The sequence below is a fragment of the Empidonax traillii genome, unplaced genomic scaffold, assembly GCF_003031625.1.
Source record: "Empidonax traillii isolate 1590-97213 ecotype Southwest subspecies unplaced genomic scaffold, ASM303162v1 scaffold409:size521033, whole genome shotgun sequence".
Classification (NCBI taxonomy): Eukaryota; Metazoa; Chordata; class Aves; order Passeriformes; family Tyrannidae; genus Empidonax; species Empidonax traillii.
In genome coordinates this window covers 342,935-367,131 of record NW_020955602.1, presented here as the reverse complement: position 1 = coordinate 367,131, position 24,197 = coordinate 342,935, and the positions used below count along the sequence as shown (strand labels likewise).

General features: G+C 38.7%; 1 protein-coding gene across 12 annotated transcripts in view; it reads right to left on the bottom strand.

Annotated features, from left to right (window-relative positions):
* Positions 1–24,197, bottom strand: part of CACNB2 (calcium voltage-gated channel auxiliary subunit beta 2) — a 252,581-nt gene that overhangs the window by 82,099 nt on the left and 146,285 nt on the right. For 8 of the 12 annotated variants that reach the window (XM_027893879.1, XM_027893880.1, XM_027893881.1 and 5 more), the window contains one exon: positions 4,114–4,233. In XM_027893879.1, the coding sequence (XP_027749680.1) occupies positions 4,114–4,233 (120 nt within the window). Of the gene's footprint in view, positions 1–4,113; positions 4,234–4,744; positions 4,866–5,076; positions 5,645–24,197 lie in introns of those variants that run through there. The other 4 variants (XM_027893885.1, XM_027893887.1, XM_027893888.1 and 1 more) reach the window with 2 other exon arrangements.

The following is a 24,197-nucleotide window of genomic DNA, read 5'->3' as shown; positions in this document are numbered from 1 at the left end:
TTTCAGTACTCAATGTACTAGAAATAACTGAAAAAAATAATTTTCTAAAATGGTGAAAATATTCTATAGATCTCAGCTGAAAACTGTCTCTGAATAAGGAGCTTTAACGCCATGGGAAGAAAAATGAAGCATTATTTAAAAATCTGAAGAGACTGAAGGGAAGAAAGAAGCTACTTTTTTTCAGAAGAGAAAAAAGGCTTACAGACCACCTGATTAATTGTATTTCAGTCAAAAACTAGGTTCACTGCATATGAAGTGCTTGAGGCAAAAGAAATCAATAGCATATTTGAATTGATTTTACCAGCATTGCAGGGGACCAAAAATCATTCCTGAAGTCCCCTTTCTTATGTACAAACTTTAACTCAATTAGTACTGAATTTGAAGTTCTCATTAAAACAACTTCTTCAGTTCCCCTTTGATCTCATGCCTCTCACTTGGCACAATATTTCAAGGGATAATTAACTGAATACTTGCAAGGAATGGACAAAAAATCCCCTCTACTTATTATAATTTATCTTGAATCTTCATCCTTCAAAACTAAAAATCTTACTTGTCTGTAGAAATGACAACTTTTTTTTTTTTTTACCTATTAACACTAAATATAATATAATTATATTTGGGTGCTGTTTACTTTCTGGCTCGTGAATGCTTAAGATTCACGTTTTTGTGGAAATGGGAAATTCAGTAGAATATCGGTGCAACCCTTCAGATTTGGGTAATGTTACCGTGCCCTATTCAGCCATAACACAGGTCCTGTCTCTTTATCCCAGATGCAGCCACATCCTATGATCTATAAGGAGGTTACCGAGGAAATCCTGGATGCATTAAAATGTTTTTATTTTTTAATATGAAGCAAACAAGCAAACAACAGCAAAAAACCCCAACTAACCAAACACCAAAAAAAACCCTCAAAAACCAAAAAACCTAACCTTTCTGCATTTTTATTCCTAAACTGTTTTAATAAAGAACATTTCATCTCAGTTTGGGCTTTACAGCTTCATTTGAAGATCTGTTTCCCTCAGGAGTAAATACTGGCCTACAGGTAGCCTCATCAGTTGCCTCTTAATTTTCTGTCCCTGGACGACTCTGAATATTTGCCTGTGGCCCCACCTTCCTTACAGTAAGTCACATGCCAAAGTGAGTCAGCAAAATATGCTTAACTGTATTCCAGAAAATCAATGCTTGTATTACATAAATGAATAAAAGTGGCCAGAATGTGTATTTCCTTACAAGCTTTCTTGTTTTTATTCTCCCTGTTTGGGAAAACGCAGAGATGCATATTACATTCTGGCTTCATGGCACAAAAACACTTTGACTCTATAAAATTCCAAATCTAAAAATCTTAAAATCATCCTAACATTTGCCACTGTGTGCTTTATCACTATATTTTTCTCTTCAGTTTAAGGTGTTTTCCCTTAGCTGTACGGATGGAAAATGGATGTCATTAAACTGTTTTCAATAAGTGCGTGACAGAGTTCAATAGTTTTTTTTTCTCCCCCCCTTAATTCACCATCATCTTTCCTCCACCACTGCATTATTCATGTGTGTCATCCTCTTCTAATTCCTGTGACAAATATAATTGTAATGATTTTATTTAGGATCAACACTTCCACTCACAATGTGAAAAAGCAAAAAGTTAAAGCAGCTGTGTCACTTGGCTCTGCCTGTAAGTCAGTCAGGGCAAAGGCGAGGCAGCTGTGGGGAACAGGCAGCAAAACCTGCTGCTTGCAGGAAACAGGTCTGGGGACTGACAGGAGCCAGGCAGCACCACCAGCAGCCACTGCTTCATTAATTTTACTGTGTTTCAGGGAGATGAAGGACTGAAACATCAATACAGGCAGAAAAACACACCCTGTCATATTTTAGATCTATAGCATTAGGTTTAATTTAAACATATTTTTAAACATTTATTTCAAACATAAGCACCAATTGTACACAATTTTTTATTTAATAGTATTAATTTAAATATTACACTAGACTAAATATTACACTGTTATAGCCTCTATATAACATGATTTCCATACATTACAACCTGGAATGACTTTCAACATTTGACTAGAGGAATGCTAATGTAATTACAACCTTATTCCATTTTAAAGCACAAATGATTTAAACAACTAATTTTGTGTTTTCTGTGACTGGAATAACCCATTGTTATAGCAGGTTGATTTTGGCAGTGCCTTTACTACTTTGACTATTCACAAGTTGTCTTACAGTTTCAGACGGTGTCAGACCTAGAGACTACATCTTGTGCCAGCTGGAGTGGGAACATTGGTTTGATGTATAGAAATACAGTTTTTAAAAGTCAGGATCTGCTAGCAGTTTCTCTACAAACTACAATGGCAGCTGTGCTAGAGGTCATGAATATTACATAAGGGCTGTCCATGCATTCAAGCCAGCATCAGTAAGCCAAATTCCCATAGCAACACTCACATAGATTTACTCATTGCTAAGAGATGCATCAGTTCAGCAGTAAGCGCTGCACTGCTACCCCGATTAATCCATAAGATACTATTACTTCAACTCTTCTTTTAAAGATTGTGCATTTACTGATAAAATTCTAAACTTCACCTGAATTTCAGGGCAGCTTTTATCACCTTTCTCAGAGCAAAGAAATCTCAAACCAGCAAAAATTAGCCCCGATAAAACCGATACAATCAGCAACATTTCTGAGGTAAAAGGCTGAAGGGAAAAAGCAGACTGCTACTGCTGAGTTTCTGCTATACTGATCCTAGGACAGCAAGACCCAACTTCAAAGAGGTGTTCAGCACCTCTTACAGTTGGCACGTTCCAGCAGCTCATTAAAAAGCTGCTTTAGGAGCTCTTAATAAATATCAGTTAACAACTGCATTTTCTAAAAAACATTTTTGGCTTCCCTATTCCGGTTTTCTTGCCCGATGAAGATGTCTGCTTGTATGTTATAGTCCTTAATTATTTACAGAGCTGGTCCTTGCCATACAATCAGCTGCATAGCTCAGTGACCTGGACTCATGGATTTCTGAAGAACCCTTGTAAAACAGGTGGCCTAAATGGGCAGAGGGAAAGCTGACAGTGGAAAATTAAATGGAATGGGAGATGGAAGGGAGATAGACAAATGAAAAACAAGGCAAAATGGAGGAAGGGAGTTAGAGAGAAAGCGAGAATGCAGATCAGGTAGATATGAGGAGGGATCTTAACAGTGTATTTAAATGCAAGATGTTAGAAAGAAAAACAGGTTTTGGAAAACAGTAATACACTGAAATCTGGTGGATAGCTCACAAAAAAACTAAAACTGGAATGAAGTGATAAATGAATGATAACAATTAAGATGAGTACAATTTTCACAGGTGCAGTAGTATTTAAAGACACAGCATGGATGACAGAAAAAAAAAGCCTGTTCACTTCCACTGCTAAAACCTTCACAGTCCTAAATGCATCTCATGGAAAATACATAAACACAAATCAAAAACCTAAAGCTTATTTAGTGTTTTCTTACTGAATTGTTACTATTTGCCTGGAGTATGGAAGTAGGCGAAATTAAGACCTGCAGTATACTAATCATTGGGTCATTTAACACAAAGTGTAAAGAAAGTCAGTGAAGTCTTCAGGAAAAAAACACCCTTGTAATAGATTCTCCCAATTTACATATGATTTGTAGGGACTGATCTTTCATTGAAGGGAGATGAATACAATGTTTGAGGGCTGATTTTTGAAACTGCAAGCTTTGAGTACCATAGCAATCCATAGGCAAACTTTCACAAACATCTTCAGTGAAACCTCACAGCTTTGACCCTATACACTGCAATAAGTGCATATATTTATTAAAAGAATAAATGCACACATTTAAATAAGAACGTTCTGAAATACACAAACCAATCAAATTCTTATTATGAAAAACTGATTTTAAGTGATTTTTCATGGAACATATATTTTCACCTGCTGTGTGGAGTATGTTTATAAGAGGTCTAATCTGTATGTTAACATATTAGAAATCTTTTATCAGTAATGGATAAGATGACAGTCAAAGAATCATAGCATGGTCTGAGTTGGAAGGGACCTTAAAGATTCTCTAATTTCAACCTCCACTCTGAAGCCAAGCATTTCATGAGTTTGTGACTGGAAGTAACACCTTACCTTTGCTTTTTCAAGCTGTGCCTGGGCCTGTCGCTCTGCCTCTCTCCGTACTGCTTCCCTATCTTCTTCCAGAGATACATCTGAATCAGATGGACGGCTGGTGTAGGAGTCCGCTGAACCCTGCACAAGAAAGAGAAAAAAAAATGTCAGAAGTTCCTTTGATGTTTAAAAAACAACAACAACAACAAAGTAGAAGTGGCTATACCCTTCGCCTTTTTTCGTACTTCTGTATCCCTGAAAACAGAGTAAATGTCCAAAGGGAAAAAGTCAGTTAGAAGAAATTATGCCTAGGTTAATATTTTCTTCTGGAAACTTTCCAAAAGTGCAGGTGTCTTCCCCAGTGTTTTGTTTCCCACACTATCTTTGCACTCTCATTTGTGTGCTTTTCAGCAAGCAGAGCCCATTGCTCTGTGGAGTTACAGCACTGGTGCAGTGCAGGGCTGAAGGACACACAGCAGCTTCAAGGATGGCTCCATAAAAATGAAAACTCTAAACAGAGACAGAAATAGCAAGCTAACAGATTTTTTACAATCAAAATGCAAATTCAGTATCAATAATTACCATTACACAATATCACTGCTAAGAGATTTAATCTTTGCTATGCATTTTTATTTTAGGGCAGCCTCTTTACCTGACACACTTTCCCCATCGGAACTGCAAATGGCTCATATCCATCTCTGCCCCTCAGCAAAACATGCAAATGACCACAAATCAACTTCCAACTAATAAAATCCGTCTGGACTCAACACATGTCCCCGTATCACCACAATGGAAGCAGCCACAATGCCAGAACAGCCCTATAAATAATGACAGCTCTGCTTTCCTTCTGCATCTCCCTGCATGCAAAATAGAGTTCTGCTAATTCAATCAGAATGAAAACAACTGTCCTCTCCTCACCACCTTTTTTCTCTCTGTCTCTGCAATACATACAGTATAAGCTGATAAGGAAAATGCAGGGCTTACACAGATATCAGAATTCTTCAGACGTCCTCCTTTGGCTCTTTTCAGAAGCCTGATCCAGGTGGCCTTCATTAGCCAGACAGCTCAGTTACTGTCCGCAGCTGCAGCGCCCGGCACTGATCTCATAAAACATGTGCACACTGAGCACTGCAGAATCACAGCTCCTTTCCTATCCATGCTCTGCTGTGAGAGCCTTCTTTCTCTTCCCTCTGCCTTTCAAGCTTCCAGCCTCACTGTTTCCAAGTATTCTACTGCAATTAAATTCTCAAATTTTTTCACGCCAGGAAAAAAAAAAAAATCATTCCCAAAAAATTCACACCACCTCCAAAAAATCTCAACTTGAACGATAAAAACATAAAATAAAACCGGCTTCAGGTAAATGATGTGAGAGATGCTTCAGCTGATCAGAAACTGAGATCGATGACAGAAAAATACCTAGGGCTTTTTCCTTTCTGTTTTGGGGGGCGGATTTGGCTGTTAAAAATAGTGCTTGTAAGAGAACCTTTTAAAATCCTGTGCAAAATGTATTCAGTGACATTTGCAAGTGCAAAGTTCATTTCGTCTCTTCCTAGATTGGCTGGGGGTGGGGTAACAGGCTGTTCATTCCATTGGGCATGCTCCATATGTGCAGCCTTTTACGCAGATGCTCACATCACACCGGGCTGTTAGCCTATGCCAAATTGCCATTTTACATCTCAAGGGTAAACAGCTGGAAAACGCGAGGTCCCTGTGAAACTGGAAGAGCTGGTACAGCGTCTCGTTCCCGTCATGTATGGCTGCTGCCAGCCACGTTTCCCTCGGACGCTTGGTTCTGTCACGCAACGCTGCCCTCCGCCGAGCAAAGCGCTCAGCAAAGCGCTGAGATCCACTCACAGCTTCCTTACAGAAGCCAGAATTATGCCTGTTGAGTGGGAATTTAACCCCCTGGGTACTGCTTATATTTTTTCTGACATTAGCAGAGGAAATAGGCAAAGAATAACTGCAACATACAACACATAAATATTAGATCCTAATATGGCAAAAGCCAAACAAAACATTAAATTTCCTTATTTTGTTTTTCAGAGTTAGCCTCTACCGTTTAATAAGCTGACATGGGAGTAACATGATAAGGTTTTGGGGTGTACTGATGGACATGACACATCCTAGGATCACTATAGCTGACTGCAGTGCCTGCCTTCAATATAAATCCACAGTCTCAAGATAAATAGTAAATAGAAACTACAGCTGAGAACAGTGTAGACATACATATGTCGTAGCACGTCTCAGGAAGGGTTGAATCCTGTAATGGTTTGTGTCTGTATAACTGAAATTGCTCATCAGAAATGATACAGCAGCCTACATTTCACCATTATTAAAGCAAACAACAGTTGTCACTAAACCTGTGGTTTATAATAAAGCTAATTTTTAACTTTCCAAATGTTGGGGGTTTTTTTCTTCTTTCCTGAACCTTGTAATTGTTACAGCATAAGCTATCTTTAAACCGACATAAAAAAACTTGTTTTGCTTTTCAGGAGTTCAGCTACATCTGCTATGTTACAGTGACTGTTCAAAACTAAAATGCCTCCTGAGCTAAAGCAAAAGGAGCAGAACATAAAAGAAAATACACTCAAACTTTCTTGGATTTTTTTAAATAGCTTGTCCATTAAGAAAATGCAGAGGCCCTGTAACATCCCTGTAACATCCCCAAATCCAAATCCTGTCAAATTTTGCTATTCAAATTTCCCTTTGCCACACTGCTGAAGGAAATAGTGGAGCAGCAGCAGAAGTTTAGTGTAGAGTTTAAATCCTATTATGGTTGACACAACATTGGCCTATGGACAAAACCATTTATGTTATCAGAGCACTAATGAAAACAGACTGTAATGAGCTCCCCCATAGAGTCCCACCCCTCAGGACACTCTGCTGTCCCTCAGCACTCCCTCTTTCGAAAGGGCACATCCAAGCCCTTCCCCTCTAATGCTGCAGTTCCTCGGTGCCACTCTAATGCCTGAGGCACGGTGTCATAAACCAACCCCAAAGCAACACTACCTTTATGTGAGAGGAAAACAAAGCAGCCATTAAGCCTGACATGGCAATCACAGGATAGCCAGTGTGCGTGTTACCTTTCTACAGCACTTTCATGGTGAGCACATCGTATTTGACGCTGACCAAGTAGCATAGCATCAGTTTTACTATCCTTCAGTCTGTTGTCCACAAGGGATGCTCCCTAAATGGTTCTCACCCTATAAAAAATTTCATGAAGCACAGTAACATAATTCTTATCTCCCCTAAGGGGGCAAAATGCCTTTTGGGTCAGGCCAGAATTGCTAAAATTGGAATTTCAGCTTCCAGGCCACAGAGATCATTTACAGTGCTGGTCATGTCTTGTGTTGGCCGCAGTCCCAACACACATCCAAAAAATCATAATGACTCAATTTATTTTAATTATATTGACAAATCACATGAATCAAACTCAACATTACATTTATTTTCCCAGTGGGATGGACATGGTCATGCAAATTTTCTGTGGAAAGAAGAAGTTGGAAGCTTCTTTGCTTCTTAAATATGGAAAAAAATCAAAGTCTTACAGCAGAGTGATCCAGGGAAATGAGTAGCGTACAATTACATTTAATTCACTGTATAAACTTCTGAGTATTTTTATTTAAGCTAAGAATACATTCAATCACTTTAAGATAAAAAAAAATTTCAAACTGAGATAAAAACTATGATGAAACTGTAATAGAAATACACGACTATTTAAGAAAAATAATTCAATTGGATGTCCATTGTCTATTCATGACAACCAAGGAAACTACATTTCCTCCCTGGGTTACTCAAATTTTTGGGGTTGCTCTGGAGAACAGTATGAATCTTTTCCCAAGAGCTTCAGAAATTCAGCCTTTGTGAAATTCTGCAGGTCTCCATCTTTTTCCACTGCAATATGGAAGAGCTGCAGTAATATATGTATGTAATATGTTCTACTGTAGCCCCCAGTTCATCATCTTTCACGGAAACTGATAATAAGTGAGATAAGCCATGTTAGTAATTAGTCCATCTATTTATCCTTCTTTTCTTCTTTACTTGGCAGGTTTACAAACCCATTTTGTTGAAAAAATAATTTCCTGTTTTAATAACATGCTTGACAAATATTTACCAACTATCTTACCACTTATTGTATCAGAGTAGTTTCTATGAGCTATTCTCATAACGTGAACCCATGTTTTTTCCATTGCTAGTGGTCATTTGGGATCATATTTAATCATCTTTTTCCTTCAAGACCATAAACGTCTTATGTTTTTAGTACTGTAGAAATGCATCGTCTTCAAAAGACGGAGTCCTTCAAGTAAGGGGTTTTTTTTATAATTTCTTTTTACTTGCAGGTAGAAACTCTTTAGGTACATTAGGTGATGCCTCTAAATCTCTTTATTTTCTTGTTAGTTTTCTGTACCCATGCTTAATTTTCATCAGTACAATTGGAGCTTAAGTACAGATTTTGACTGCAGTGTTACATTAGTAGCGTAAAATCTGCTGATGTGTTTGTTCTGGTACAGTAATAAATTCTCATGGGGTTAATAAAGCTACCATTACTCTTGCCAATTCAGTCATAGCCTTTATATTGCGGCTTTCTCATAAAAAATAAAAGCAATCCTCGGAGTACCGTGAGTCTTTAACAGACTGTAATCCACTTATGAATTAGATATCATTAGAACAGATAATTTTCCAAATTACTGAAAATTCTCAAGTAATTCTCTTTTTAGAAAGATCAAACAAGTTCCTTCAAGTTAAGACTTTTTACATTATTATTTATTAAATGAAGGCAGGAAGCAGTAAGCAAGCATGCAGTAAGATTTTACTAGGAATAAAGAAATATATATGACTGCACATATATATAAAACCCTTCATTTATAATACTGGGGTCTTCTCCAAGATATATTTGTCATCTTTTCATTCATTTAATGCTGATGAGAATTTTAAATCCAAAAGGAAAAATATATTTATGTCTTAATTGGATTTCTAGCTCAGGCCTCACTGTGCCAGTAAGAGGAACAATTCATTTCAATATTCAGAATACATACAGAGATATTGTCAACTCCTTATCTTCTTATCCTGTTGCAGTAGTAAGAATGACATCCCATGTCCTGCTAGGACATGATTTGAGATGGTATGTCATTGCGATATGCAACTACTTCTGGAGTGCTTCAAACTATGGTAAAAAAAATATTTCCATAAAATGTTTACTTCACTTAAAAACTTTTAAAATTGATTCAGAACAAAGGCAAAATGTGAAATGTCACAGTTTAGCATGAAGTGAAACTGCCGACACTAGCAAATTATAAAATTCCAACAGGGAATAAAGGTTGTCCTGTTTCATCATAAACTGATCAACCTGAAAAATGTGAGCCACACAATTAGATGTCAGAAACCCTCCCACAAATGCACCATGAGTAAGGACCTCAGTTTGGCAGAGTGGCACAGGTGGTGAATATGAAAATTTCTTTTCTATGAAGTTTTCTTCAGATGCCTAAGCAATGTCATGATTTTGAATTACATTTAAAAAAACACAAAACGCTGCTGCAAGAATGCTGTGCAATGTTATATTGTTGAAATATAGTTAATTACTAATTCTTTAAGGGTAGAAGTTAATTATTTGAGAGTAGAATTTTTACAGAAAGATCAAATTTAATCCAATTAATTGTTTGCAACATGTATTTGAAGTGTATGACAAACTGAAGAAATACCATTTAGCAAAGGAAAAAAGGAAAGAGAACATGTTTTCATTCAGAGCGTATCAAGCAGGAATTATTAGCTCTTAGTGTAAGGGCCATGGACACTTCAAAACCTGGCAACTACCAAGTCTACACCTGATGTCAGGTCCCCACTCCCACCCCCCTCCCTCCTTGGCATGGGCCCTGCACAGCTTGGGCATTTGCCCACACACTTTACATGTAAATAAACAATTACTATGCAAGGAGGGCTACCAGCTCCTACAGTAGGCATTGAAATATTCTTCTAATTTTGCATTTTAAAAATAAACCCAATGATGATTAGAATTTGTTGTTGTTGTTGTTTAGAGCTAATGGGGTGCTGCTATGGCATCCACAGCCATGGGGGATGTTCAAATAGCAGGACTGAAATTTTAGAACAGCTGGGAGCTTTAGGGTGGCAATGTGATTAAAAAAAGGAGATTACATGGGAAATCAGTCTTCTCTTTACCCTTAACATGACTTTGTCAAGCTTGATCGCAGCACCCAGTTGACAGTAACAGGGCTCCAAGGTGCTAATCCAACTTACAGCATGGGTTTTTTTAAATAGCCCTTAGGTTTGCAGAAGACTAGATTTTGGCATTCATGGACCAGGTAAACACTTGTACCAGTTACTTTATCAGGAACAAACTAAACAACAAAAACCCAAATAACACCCTCCCCCAAGCAAATCCACATATTTGCACTCATATTTCATTATATTGGCCTAAATGTTTGCTCTTCTGTTGTTTCACTATGAAAAAGTAGCATGAGTAGGTTTTTTTTAGAGGACTGATGGTCTTTTCATGGTCATTTTCTGAAGAAATTTTTCTTCTTCAGAAAAACTTGGGCAATATGCAAAAAGGCAGCTGCAGAGCTCAGCTTAGTTAGCAAACAGAGAAAGCCCTCAGACTCAGAGCTAAACTTTCCCCAAATCTGTGAGATGCTCTGGTGTGTTAGTTTATCCTTTAAAAAAAAAAAAAAATCTAAGATGGAAAACTCTTTGAATCCCTATTGTACTATGCATTGTGCAGTCACAAAATTAATGACAAACCCTGCTTAAACGAGCCTGCAATCTAAAGTCTGAAAGAATATGAGAAAAAAAAAAAAAAAGAAAAAGAGTAAGAAAGGGATCAAGGTAGCAATGCAATAGAAAATAAAACACTTTTAAATATTTGATACCAGCATTATGACTCATGCCTTGCATAATCATAGTGGGTTGTTCTTGAAGTAAGTTTCCTATATGTATTATGGCAGAGATTAGTTCTGTGAAAGCCTCTGAAGGAGGATAATCTGGTAGCTCTGTATATTCTGACAGAGAGATTCTCACATTTATGAAATAAGAGAAAGTGCTTTTGAGGAAGAGGTCAATGAACAGGAATAGAAGGAGGACTCCAAGTTTGTAAAATAATGGTTTATCAACAATTTAATCACATAATTGAGAACTTTAAAAACAAAACAAAAAAGTCCCCAAAACTAAAGAAAAAAGAAAAAGGGACTTGATGTTTTGAGACAATTAATTGGATCTAGAGGATGGTATTAAACTATTAATTAGTTTAATTATTAAATAGTCTAATGGCATTAAACTATTTTGAACTATACAAGCAAGTCAGAGTAATGACAGAGCTAAGATGTTTCCAGTGGAACAACTAAGAGACAGGTGTCAAAGGAAGAAAAATTCACCAAGGAAATGATTGCAAGCAACATGAACCTGAATCATCTCACTCTTGTCTCAGACTATCAGCACACACATGGATATAACACTACTTGGTTGACTCATGCTAACTTTTGAAAGCTCTGGTAACTTGATTATATGTTAAGTCATTAGGTAAAGTTAAACCAGGCATATTAGTAACAATAAGCTGACCTGTGGTGCTGTTTACTGAGGCAGCAGGGGCTTAAAAATTAAAGGCTTTCAGGAAAAATGAAAATGTAATTTTTGAGTGTAATAATTAATAAGCACTAAATATCACAAAGGAAGGATTTCGTTTGCAGAAAGACAACTCAGAAAAAAAGAATTTAGAATTGTAATGCTATGTGTTGATACAAGAGCACAAAGAGAAAGACAAAGATTGGGTCAGCCACAAAATTAAAAGGGAACAGTTAAAATGAGGAAAAATGGAAACCACATCTGGGATGTCAACAACGAAACAGAAAGACAACTAGAAAAAGAACAAATTTGCAGGAAAGCATGGCAACCATCATCTTAATTTGTCTCAGCTCAGTTAAAAGTGCCAATTTAGATTCTGTGTTCCAGATCGTCAGTATATTTTTATCTGGGATTTTGGTTCAAGTCATTAAGATTTTCTGCATACTTAAAAATAGCTTCCTTGAAAATTCAACATGAAATTCTGTTAGCAATGGAGAATTCTGAAGGGAAAAAAAAATATTCTTTGAATTTTATCAGATTATCTCAGTACATGCAATCTCTACCTGGTTTTTAAATGTCAAATTTTTAATCTAGCCCAGATTACAAAGGGAAAGTTTGGGTGCTGGCTTGCTTGTTTGTTTTTTACCTTGGTAAAAATGTTGATGTTAAGCATATACAATGAAGTTTTCCTTACTTTACTATTTCACAGAATCATAAAATATCCTGTGTTGGAAGGGACCCAAATGGATCACTGAGTCCAATTCCTGACCCTGCAGAGGATCACCCCAAGAATCACACCATGTGCCTGAGAGCATTTTCCAATGCTTCTTGAACTCTGGCAGGCTTTGTGCTGTGCTCACTTCTCTGCAGAGCCTGTTCCAGCACCCAGCCACTCTCTGGGTGAAGAACCTTTTCCTAATATCCAACATAAACTTCTCCTGACACAACTTTAGGCAGTGGTCACCAGAGAGATCAGTGCCTGTCCCTCCTCCTCTCATGAGGAAGTTGTAACTGCAACGAGGTCTCTCCTCAGTCTCCTCCAGGCTGAACAGACCAAGTGTCCTCAGCCACTCCTCACATGGCTTCCCCTTAAGGCCCTTCAGCATCTTTGTTGCCCTCCTTTGGACACTCTCTAACAGTTTAATACCTTTCTTATATTGTAGTGTCCAAAACTTCACACAATATTCAAGGTGAGGCCGCACCAGTGCGGAGCAGAGCAGGACAGTCACCTCCCTCAACCAACTGGTGATGCTTTGCCTGATGATCCCCCCAAACACGGTTGGCTCTCCTGGCTGCCAGGGCACTGCTGACTCATATTCAACTTGCCATTGACCAGGACTCCCAGGTTCCTTTCCCTGGTGCTACTCTCCATCATCTTATTCCCCAGTCTGTATATACATCCAGGATTGCCTCATCCCAGGTGCAGATTCTGGCAGTTTCCCTTGTTAAACTTGATACAGTTGGTGATTGCTCAGTCCTCTAATTTGTCGAGGTCTCTGCAGTATGTTTCTGCCTTCAAGAGTATCAACAGATCATCCCCATTTAGTGTCATTGGCATTCCTTTGTGTCCTCAGTCCAAGTTATTTACAAAGATGTTGAAGAGAACTGGTCCTAGGACTGAGCCCTGCAGAACCCCACTAGTGACAGGTCGCCAGACTGATGTAACCTCATTTACTATGACTCTTTGTGCCCAATCCATGAGCCAGTTTCTCACCTATTGCAAGATGTGTTTATCCAGCTGCGTGCTGGGTATTTTGTCCAGAAGGATCCTATGAGAGACAGTATCAAAAGCTTTACTGACATCCAAAAAGATTACTTGAACTGACTTCCCTTGACCAACTAGGTGGGGTGCCTTTTCATAAAAGGAAATTAAGTTCATCAAGCAGGACTTTCCTCTCATGAAGCCGTGCTGAGTGTGACTGATGACTGTGTTGTCTTTGAGGTGTTTTGCAGTAACTCCCAGAACAATCTTCACCACCACCATTTTTACCAGTCACTGAAGTGAGACTGACTAATTCGTAGTTTCCAGGGTCATCCCTCTTACCATTCTTGAAAACTGGGACATTTGCCAGCTTCCAGTCAACTGAGATATCTCCAGATTACCAAGGCCATTCAAAAATCATTGGGAGAGGTCTCACAATGACATGAGCCAGCTCTTCTGAGTACCCTTGGATGACTCTCATCAAGCCCCATAAGCAGCAAATCCCACACAATATTGGGGTTGACGGAGTTTATCATTTTCACAGTCATGGTCCTGCAGCTCAGGGCTCTGGGACTCCCATAGCCCATCACCAGAGCTGAAGCAAAGAAAGCATTAAATATCTCTGCTTTTTCTATGTCCCTGTTTGTGTAGTGATGATCCTCATCAGGTAACAGGTCCATGTTATTTCTGGATTGCCTTTTGCTAATAAAATATTTTAAAAAACACTTTTTATTGCCTTCCATATTTCTGGCCAGCTTCATCTCTAATAGAGCTTTGGCTGCACAAATTTTCTCTCTACAACAGTGAGAACCATCTCTGTAGTTGTCCCATGCCACCTGACGTTTCTTCCACTGGCTTTTTTGGCCTTAGCTTCAGAAAAAGATCCCTGCTCAGCCAAGCTGGCCTTCTGCTTTGCCTGCTGGACCTCTGACATTTTGAAATCGCTTGCTCCTGTGCCCTCAGGAGGTGGTGCCTGAAAAGCAACCAGCACTGATGGACCCCAGTACCTTCAAAAGCATTTTCCCAGGGAACCTGACTCATTAGCTGCCTGAACAGCCTGAACTCTGCTCTCCTCATATCCTGTGTTGAAGCTTTGCTGGCAGTTTTCCTCCCATCACCAGAGATTTAAACTTGACTGCTTCATAATCTCTTTTGCCAAGGCAGCCACCAATCACCACTTCACTCATAGGATCCTCCCTCTTAACAAGCAACAAATCAAGGAGGGCATCTTTAGGACCTGTACCATAAAGTTGCCATCCATATGTTTTAGGAATCTTCTGGACCTTTTTTTGCCATCTGTGTGGTGATCCCAGTTAATATTTGGCAAGTTGAAGTCCCCTATAAGGGCAAGGATCAACGATTTAGCAGTATCCTTTAATAATTCATTATTAAATTAATTTAAATTATTAAACATAATTCTTTAATAATTCATCAGTATCGTCCTGAGTGGCCTAGAGAAGACTTCTACAATGATATTCACTTTATCTGTTTGTCCTTTAATCCTTACCCAGAGACTCTCAACTGTGCCAATGCCAACTGCAAGTTCCAGCACTCAGATGTTTTCAGCTTTCAAAGGTAACTGCTGCTTTTACATATATCTTTGCTTGTTACCCTTCATTTCTATACCATAATGTTCCTCTTTTTAAATATCTTTTTTCCCATATCTCTTAATGGGTTAGTCTGACAATCATGTACTCTGAAAAAACCACCATAACATGCTAGTTGTCTACTGTTAAGTTGATTTTCCAGCCCATCATCTACTACTGAAATTTTGATTTTCTGGTCATGATCTTTTGTTAACAGCAGTCAATGACTGCCATGACATAAAATACTGCAATTTTCTCACAGCTTATTAGGAGAGGCTTTCTTATCAACACCTTTGTTAAACTGTGCACAGTGAAGGTTAAAGAATTAATTAATTGGATTCCCATAACCCAGGCTCACTGAAAGCTCAAGCCCATCAAACAGAGGGTTGTTTGTGACTCAGCCAAGGTACATCTTGCAGATGTGCTGACTTTAAGCATCTGCAGCATTCCTGTCTTTGATATTGCCAGAAACACCAAGTGAGCAGCTTTCACACTGCATGGCATCATTTACTTCAGGATATACACACTGCAAAAAATACACATATCCTCATCAATAGGCTAAATGTAAGACCAGTTTCCAAGAGTGTCAGAAGTCACACAAGTCCTTGTGGTGTCAGGTGTTATTCCTTTGCTTCAGCCTTCATCCTTATGCGCTGACAGAAAAATATCAGGACTGTTTCTTTATACCCATTACTTATCCACAAGGTCTAGCATAAAGCAAAGCAAACTACTTATGATTTTATCAAGAGGATGAGGCTGCTTTCACTATTTACATATTACAATTATTCTCCTCTGATTTCAAGAATACAACAGTCCGTAATACTTTCACATCAATGGAAAAATCTCTAGAAAGGCCTTTTATCCCTCTTGCCTATCACATATCAAAATAAACTTGGAAAATTCTCTCTCTCCAGCATATATCTTCATAGTTTTTGTTCTGAAATGAAAATATATCAGTTAATGTATAGACTGATTGAAGCCAACTGTCCCCATCCATTGGCTCCACTGTTTTTTGAAAGAAGGAGAGCGAGAGTTTGTGATTCTGACTCTGCTCACTTTTAGAGCACTCTCCCCATCTCTGTATGTTGCTTCTGAAGCCTCTGTATGTTATTGTCCCTGTTTTCCATCTGCAAGGGAACACAGGAATGTGAAGAGTATATACAACACTCATTTATAAAGAAGAATTAGTTAAAAGTTGTGTTTTACAGTATATTATATACTATATATAGTATTTTCTTATAGCTAAAACAGATATTGTACTATGGATTTATACTGGCACTTCTGAGATATGACTACTTAAATAAAGACGGGAGGGTTAAAAGAGAAGTGTATGTTGTAGGTAACATGGAAACAGATGTGTCTACTGCAGAAGACGGTGATAATGATTACACACTGACTTGAAAGGAAGTAAAATATAAATGAATTGCAATAGAAAAAAAATAAAGGAAATCATAAAAGCAGCACATGGTGTGGTGAACTTTTCTAATTCAATATTGGAGTATTTTGTATTTTCTGGAACATTTAAAGGTTAGGACAGTACAACAGTCACTTTCCAGGATAACAACTGAATCCAGGTTTCTAGAATTATCGCAACACAGAAGACCAAACATTTTCTGTTTTTCAGACATAAACATCAGGAACAGACTTCTTTCTGATTCAGAATAGACTTTGCCAGGGTCAAGAGAGCACATTATATCATATCCCTCACTAAGCCATTTCCTCCTCTAGAAGTTGCACCAAATTTTTGACCACTGGTTGCTCTTTCATCTGTTATTGCTATATTGAGTACTGACAGAGAATATATGCTTGATTGCCCTCCCACCACATACCTCTGAGGAGACTGGCTCTGTGCGTTTGATAACCACCTTGCATATGCTGAAGAATCTTGTCTCCAGGCTCTGCAAGCTCCAGTCCCCCAGCCTACATCTGAAGGCCAAGTGATCCAGCCTCAACCATCCTTGGGGCCCTTCACTGAACCCTCTCTGATTTGTCCACATATTTCATCTGCTGGGGCCCCAAAACTGGATATAGTGCCTGTGCTCCTGGCACATATCGGGACTCAGGAATTCAGGATTTCAAAAGAATCTGTGACCTTGGAAATATAATAGAATTCTTTTTTAAAAAAGAGCAAACATACACTCTGGGTAGACCTCCATTTTTAGATTTCTCATGCGCTATACAACAGTCAACTTTTTTAAAAAATTTAATACAAGAAGTATCTCACATTGCTCACATCACACAACATTATTAATATGCTACCTGGATCAGTTAACTTTGTAAAATGTCTCAGATGAAGAGACACCTTCCAACACATCCCTAGCAAGTTCCTGCTTACAAGAGTCTTCAGCACCTGCAATGATGGGAATCACAGGAATGAAACTCCAATTCTGCAAGCCTTAAGGCCTCAAAACATGTGCTAACTCTCACCAAAGAAATACAAACAAGCCCACATCATGCCTGACAATTCATTTTTTTCAGGAATTGCTCTGGCTAAAGCCTGCTTTTTCCTCTCTGCTCCATTGTTTGGTAAGGAAATCAATTCTCTCCTAAACTCATATGTTTATGCTCAATTAAAAGTAATATTTTCTTCAGTTTACAGAATCACAGAATCTGCTGAGTTGGAAGGGAGCCACCAGGATCACAGAATCCAACTCTCATCCCTGCAGAGGACCATCCCCAAGAGTCATACCATGTGCCTGAGAGTATCATCCAAACACTTCTTGAACTCTGTCAGGCTTAGTGCTGTGACCACTTCCCTGGACAGTCTGTTCCAGTGCCCAGCCACCTTCTGGGTGAAGAACCTTTTCCTAATATCTAACCTAAACATCTCCTGACACAACTTCAGGCCATTTCCTCAAGTCCTGTCACTGGTCACCACAGAGAAGAGATGAGTGCCTGCCCCTCCTTCTTCTCTCATGAGTAGTTGTAACTGCAATGAGGTCTCTTCTCAGTCTTCTCCAGGCTGAATAGACCAAGTGATCTCAGCTTCCCCTCAAGGCCCTTCTCCATCTTCATTGCCCTCCTTTGGACACTCTTTAACAGCTTAATATCTTTCTCATATTGCAGTTACCAAAACTGCAAACCATATTCAAGGTAAGGCTGCACCAGAGCAGAGAAGAGCAGGACAATCCCCTCCCTCAACTGGCTGATCATACTTTGCCTGATGCCCCCCAGCACACGGGGTGATAGCAGCAGTGGTACTGATGGCTTATCAACCCTCCTGGCTGCCAGGGCACTGGTGATTCATATTCAACTTGCCATCCACCAGGACTCCCAGGTCCCTTTCCAGCATTCCCCAGTCTGTACAAACATCCAGGGTTGCCCCATCCCAGGTGAAGAATCTGGTATTTTCCATTGTTGAACTTCCTATGGTTGGTGATTGCCCAGTCCTCTAATTTGTCAGTGTCTCTCTGCAGGGCCTTCCTGCCTTTGAGGGAGTCAACAGCTCCTCCCAGTTTTGTGTCATCTGCAAATGTGCTTAGTATCCCTTCCAGTCCTGCACCCAAGCAATTTATGAAGATGCTGAAGAGCACAGGGCCTAAGACGGAGCCCTGCAGAGCCCCATTAGTGACAGGTCACCAGTCTGATATCACCCTGTTGGCTGTTACCCTCTGTGCTTGACCCATGAGCCAATTCCTCACCCAGCCCATGATGTGTTTATCCAGCTGTGTGCTGGACAGTTTGTGCAGAAGGATCCTGTGAGAGACAGTATTGAAAGCTTTATTGAAATTCAAAAAGATTACATCAACTGGCTTCCCTTGATCAACTAGGTGGGTTATCTTGTCATAAAAGGATATCAGCTTTCATAAAAAGGACTTCAGAGCCAGCCAATAAATGCCAAATGGCTCTAGGCTTCTGAATTGAAGCATTTAAGCAGAAAGCTAATTCCACAACTGTTTTTTCTGCTTACACACATTCAACAGGCTCTTTGTGTTTACCCTGCTTTACATGAAGTCAGTTCCCAAAGTATGCACATGCAGAAAAATATTACAAAATTCTAAAGAAACTCAAGATGCATCATCTTTTCTAGGTCACATCTATTGCCAGCTCAGTAGTCATGTAGACTGTATATGTGCTGCTATACCACAATTCAAATACATGTGTACTTAAACCCTTTCAAGGATTCTTCAGTCACAATGTGGGCTTCCCTGACCAGGTTAAAATCAGAAGTCAACACTAAATGCAACACTAGATTTGCACTGCTCTCCTTCCATCACTCCTGCTGTAATAGTATTCTATCCATAATCAGCAGTAATTAATACAGTTAGCATCTTCCTTCCTGTTCAAAGTTTCTGAGGTTACAATGCATAAACCAAAAATTACGGCTTATTGTTTCTTTCATCATGCAGAAGAAAAGGAAATGTTTGTTGCTGTAGTTGGCACAGTAACACAAATATGGTCTTTTATAACCTCTCGTGTTTTGTCAGTTGTTTGCAGGCATGGATCTTTTTACGGTTTGAAAAGGCACTGACACTTTTTAGTCCTGGTAATTTTCAAAATCATCATAGCCTATGATCTTCATAGCAGTTCCTTCTTGTTTCCTCTTTGATTAGCCTAAAATAGACCTTATTTAAATCAAATAGCATTTCACTCACGTCATAAAATCTACCAGAGAAGTCCAGGAACAACACTTTCAATTGTCACAAGGCAAGCTGATCCACAAAACATGTTGTGTAACTGGCAGGACTAATCTCTCCCACCATGCTTACAGACACAGATGTCCAGGTTTATTTAAAATAGCCTCAAGCAAAACAGCACAAATTGCCATGCTTGGGTTTTTTTGAATACATGCATTTTACTGAGAGGCATTTGATTACAGAAATATCTGAAATTTTATTCCTGTGCTGACAAGGCAACAACAGCTAGAGGAAATATTATCAGTTGGATTGTATTTTCTCTCTCAGGACACCAAGGACAGTCACATCTAGACCATTTTCCAGATGTTCTGGCCTGCAAATTCCACCAAACCTCTGGATCCAAACTGATCAGAACATTATTTTGTACTAACATGATATGGGTGAACAGAATTATTAATTTTTCCTTACAAATCTATGTTATTGGGAGAGGTGGGGGATAACATTCACGCATGCATAGGAAAACTCTTAGAAGGCAAACCAGTTTACGTTATCAGGAAATAGGTGTACGTGGTGATTATTTAAAAGAAAAAAAGCATTTTCTCACTGTTAAGTTCAAGTGAAATTTCAATCAGCAAAATCAAAATTTCACATATGGTATTAGAGCCTTGTACAATGAGCCTTATGATTTTACTTAAGCATGTCTGAAGGCCACCCATGTTCTTGCCAGGATGTCCATATAATGAATAACAGAACTACAGTACACAATCCGAATAATTCCCTTTAGAAGGAATTAAGGGAAACAGAACACAAGTTTCTTAAATGTATGGGGTAAACCACAATATGATGCATGTGATAAATTGACTATATTTGAGCAACAATCTGAACCTCTGTCTTTCAGATCTTACTTCATAGATATACCCCCATTTTTACATGGAATGCAGATGAAGGCAAAAGAATCACAGTGAATTACAGATTAGAGGCCTGAAATTTCAGAATTATATTGGGCGTCCTTCAGTAACAGGAACTAAATCATGGGCAACTGCTGGACAAGACGAAAACTTCCAAGAGTGAGTTTTGACTTATAAAAAACCTGTGAATTTCTACTTTGGTGCCTTTAAGACTTCTACATAGCTTGCATGCTCTGAATGGAATCACAGCAAAAAAGTAGACTGTTGAGAGAACATCTGGAGAAAAGGCCATCTAGTCCAAGCTCGTGATCAGTAGTGCCAGATTCAAAGCCCAATTAGGTCACTCAGGGCCTTGTCTAGTTGAGTTTTGACAATCTCCATGGATTAAAATTTTTCAAGTTTACAAAGAATGTTAGTTGTTAATCTCCTACACTGGAAAAATAAAGAAATTCTAAGCGTAATTAACATCTAAAGATAATATACTCTGAAGTTATATGACACTTAACCTCAAAAAATAGCCCACTGAGCTGCAGATAAATACAAGCCTATGAATTTAAGCATGAAGTCAACTTCATTAAAGCCCATTTCTGCACGTAAAATAAAACTTAGTTACCCTGAATGAAGAAAAAATTAAGTTTATAATTTCCTTTCAGGCAAATAAACTTTATAAAAAGACATGTAGAGAACTTTTTCCTGTCATACTTAGTTGCTACCTAAAGGAATAGCTTAGAAATACAACATCTCATGATGCCCCAATAATAGTATGAATGCATCAGCCTTGCTCCTATAAACTGGCCTAGAATTCCTGTAGTGGTCTACCTGCCCTTAGACTTCAGCACTCAACTGGGTAGGTAGCACTGTCATTTTGGATTTCTGAATCAACATTGCTTTGCTTGTACCAAAAAACAAATTTAAAGAATTTATTTTTACATAAAGAATTTATTTCTAATAACAACATGTGTATAGATATTCAGAAAAAAAAACTCAAAAATGTCTTAAAAAAAAGTAAAACAAAAAAAGTATTAAAACCAATTAACTCCATTTGACTGATTTGTAAGATCTAACAGAACTCTAAAACTCTACTGTAAATCATAAAATTTGGTAAGTAATTCAAGCATTTTAAATGTCAAAATGTCCTATGCATTGCTAAATTAAAACTTATAGAATCACACTGTGGCATAAACAACAATGTACAATGAAATATGCATAGGAGAATTTATTATTTCACTCCTCAGAAAAAAACTTCTAAATGACTGGTTCCTATAGTCCTGTAGTTAAAGCAATGAAAACACCCAGGTTTTGCCAAATTTTCCCCCAGCAGAATCTTATACATTAATCTGATCAGAGATGTATAAAATAATAAACAATAATAAACTATCTTGGCTATCATTACCTGCTTCTGTGTAAATAAAAGGCTTGCTGAAAAAAGAACTGATGATTCCTATCAAAGATTAGTTACCTATCTCAGCATTTTGTAATTCTTACTCATCAGGTGAAGTCATTATCTGGAAAGTAACATGTATTATAAGTAAACAAACAGCACTTCATTTAGTCAGTCCAGTTGCCCAGAGCTTGTTTGTAATTTAGAGAAGACATGTCTTCATGAAGACAGATGTCCATGGCTTTGGTAAGGAGATAGATGGATTCTTTTCCTGTGATAGACTTCCTGTGAGCCAATATTAAATAAAAATAAATGAAAGGCTTACTGTGATCAACTGTTTCTTAATTTGTTCACCAGACCTGATTATTATTATCAACTGGAAAACAAAAACATATTTCCAAACAGACATAAACGCAAAACCTCAATTGCAAAAGAAGAGGAAAAGAGAAGAGAGAGAAAAAAAAAAAAAAAAAAGGAATTGTGCCTGGAAAAGACTAACAAAGAAACTTCAGATCAGATAATCTGAAACAGGATTTTTGGCCCTTGATTTCCCTGTGTGGAAGGTTCCTATCAAAATGCTACTGGACTATCTCCAGCCTGCATGCTAGGAGTGCTTCATTGAGCTGTCGTAACTGGTATAGTTTTGAAAGGTCAAGAGAGCAACAAGCTATGTAGACTGCCAGACACCACCTCACACACCACTGATGGGAGGGAAGTAGTTGTGCTACCCGGGATAGAGCATCCAAAACAGGCAGTCTGCCGCACCAGGCAGGCAGGCATGTATGGCAGACAGCGTGAACATGCCTTCTTGACTTTAGTTTTCCATATGTGCTGCAGGGAAGTCACGATTTCAATTTTGCACATAAAACATCTTCTGCTAACCCTTCTGCCACCCCTTCTGCTACCTGACATCCATCCACAGGCTAAACAACATAGGCATCAAAATGCACATCATAAATACTTAACTGGAAAACAAACTTGAACATAACTCTATTGTTAGAGGCACCACACTGGGGCCCCTGCAAGATCTGGATATTTTTTTTGTAACATATTCATGCACAGCATAAGCAAGTCCCATTTCTTTAACTAAAGACATTCAAGCTACCTTCTTCTTAATAGCTCCAACTTTGGGCTCCACCCCAAGCGTTACAAATGGATCGCTTAAACCAGACATGCCATTAGTATCTTTTGAACCCAGAAGATTTCTCTAGCTACATAGGTCCCCTGATATCTAATTAAATAAGAAGTATGAATATATGCGGCATAACAGGGAGGAAGTTGTAAATAATTTCCGAAAGCCTGGAAACGTACACAAAACTCAAAACACATACAGAGGAATCCAAGGATTAAGTATGTTGTAGCTATGTAAATCAGAAAGCCCAGTCAACTAGCTTATTGTTAACTTTGTGCTGCCCTACCTAGATTCCTGCCCCTACCACTAACATTTGTTATGGCTACAAATTCCTCACTGAAAAACAGCCATATTTTTATCAAGACCTGTAGAGTACATTATGAATATGGAATAGAAAAACTCAAGTATTCCTGCTCATGAAGTCATTATGTTATTTTTTTCCCTAAGTCTGTGCTGGTTCACTTCAGTGAGGCAAACTGTCTCACCTAACACAACAGTGCTTAGCCAGGAAGCAGGTCATTATCGTGGTCATTTTCTTCAGATGCAAAAAAACCCTGAAACCAAGACCAATGAATGAATTTACGTATTTCAGCAGGACTTGGTGCTATCAACAGACTCAGAAGCCAGATCTTCTGAGCTTGGGATCTTCCTTCCCTCCTTCCTGCTGCTGTCTCAAATGGAAAAGTAACTGAAAGGTTCAGAGCTACCTCAAACAGTTTGGTAGAGAACATGCAGAGATAGGTCTCTCCACTCATCTCCACCCTTTTGTTTTTTTCCACCAGTACTTACTACAAGCTGAAAGATGGAGGTGGAAGCAAAGAAAGGAGCTACAATAAAAATACACAAACAAAACACTCAGCACTGGTGAGGCTACGCCTGGAATGCTGTGTCCAGTTACTGGCTCCTCAGGAAAAGGAAGACAAAGGCATTCTTGAGAGTCCAATGAAAGGTCACAAAGATGATGAAGGGACTGGAGCATGTCTTACATACGGAAAGGCTGAGCGAGCTGAAACGGTTCATCCTGTAGAAGAAAAGGCTCAGGGGGGATCTTTTTGTTGTATATAAATACCTGAAAGGAGAGTACAAAGAGGGTGGAGCCAGGCTCTTCTGAGCGGTGCCCAGTCACAAGAACAGAGGCAGAGGGCACAAACTGAAACACAGGAGGTTCCCTCAGAACATCAGGAACTTTTTCACCATGAGGGTGACTGAGCACTGCCATATGTTGTCCAGAGAGGTTGTGGAGTCTC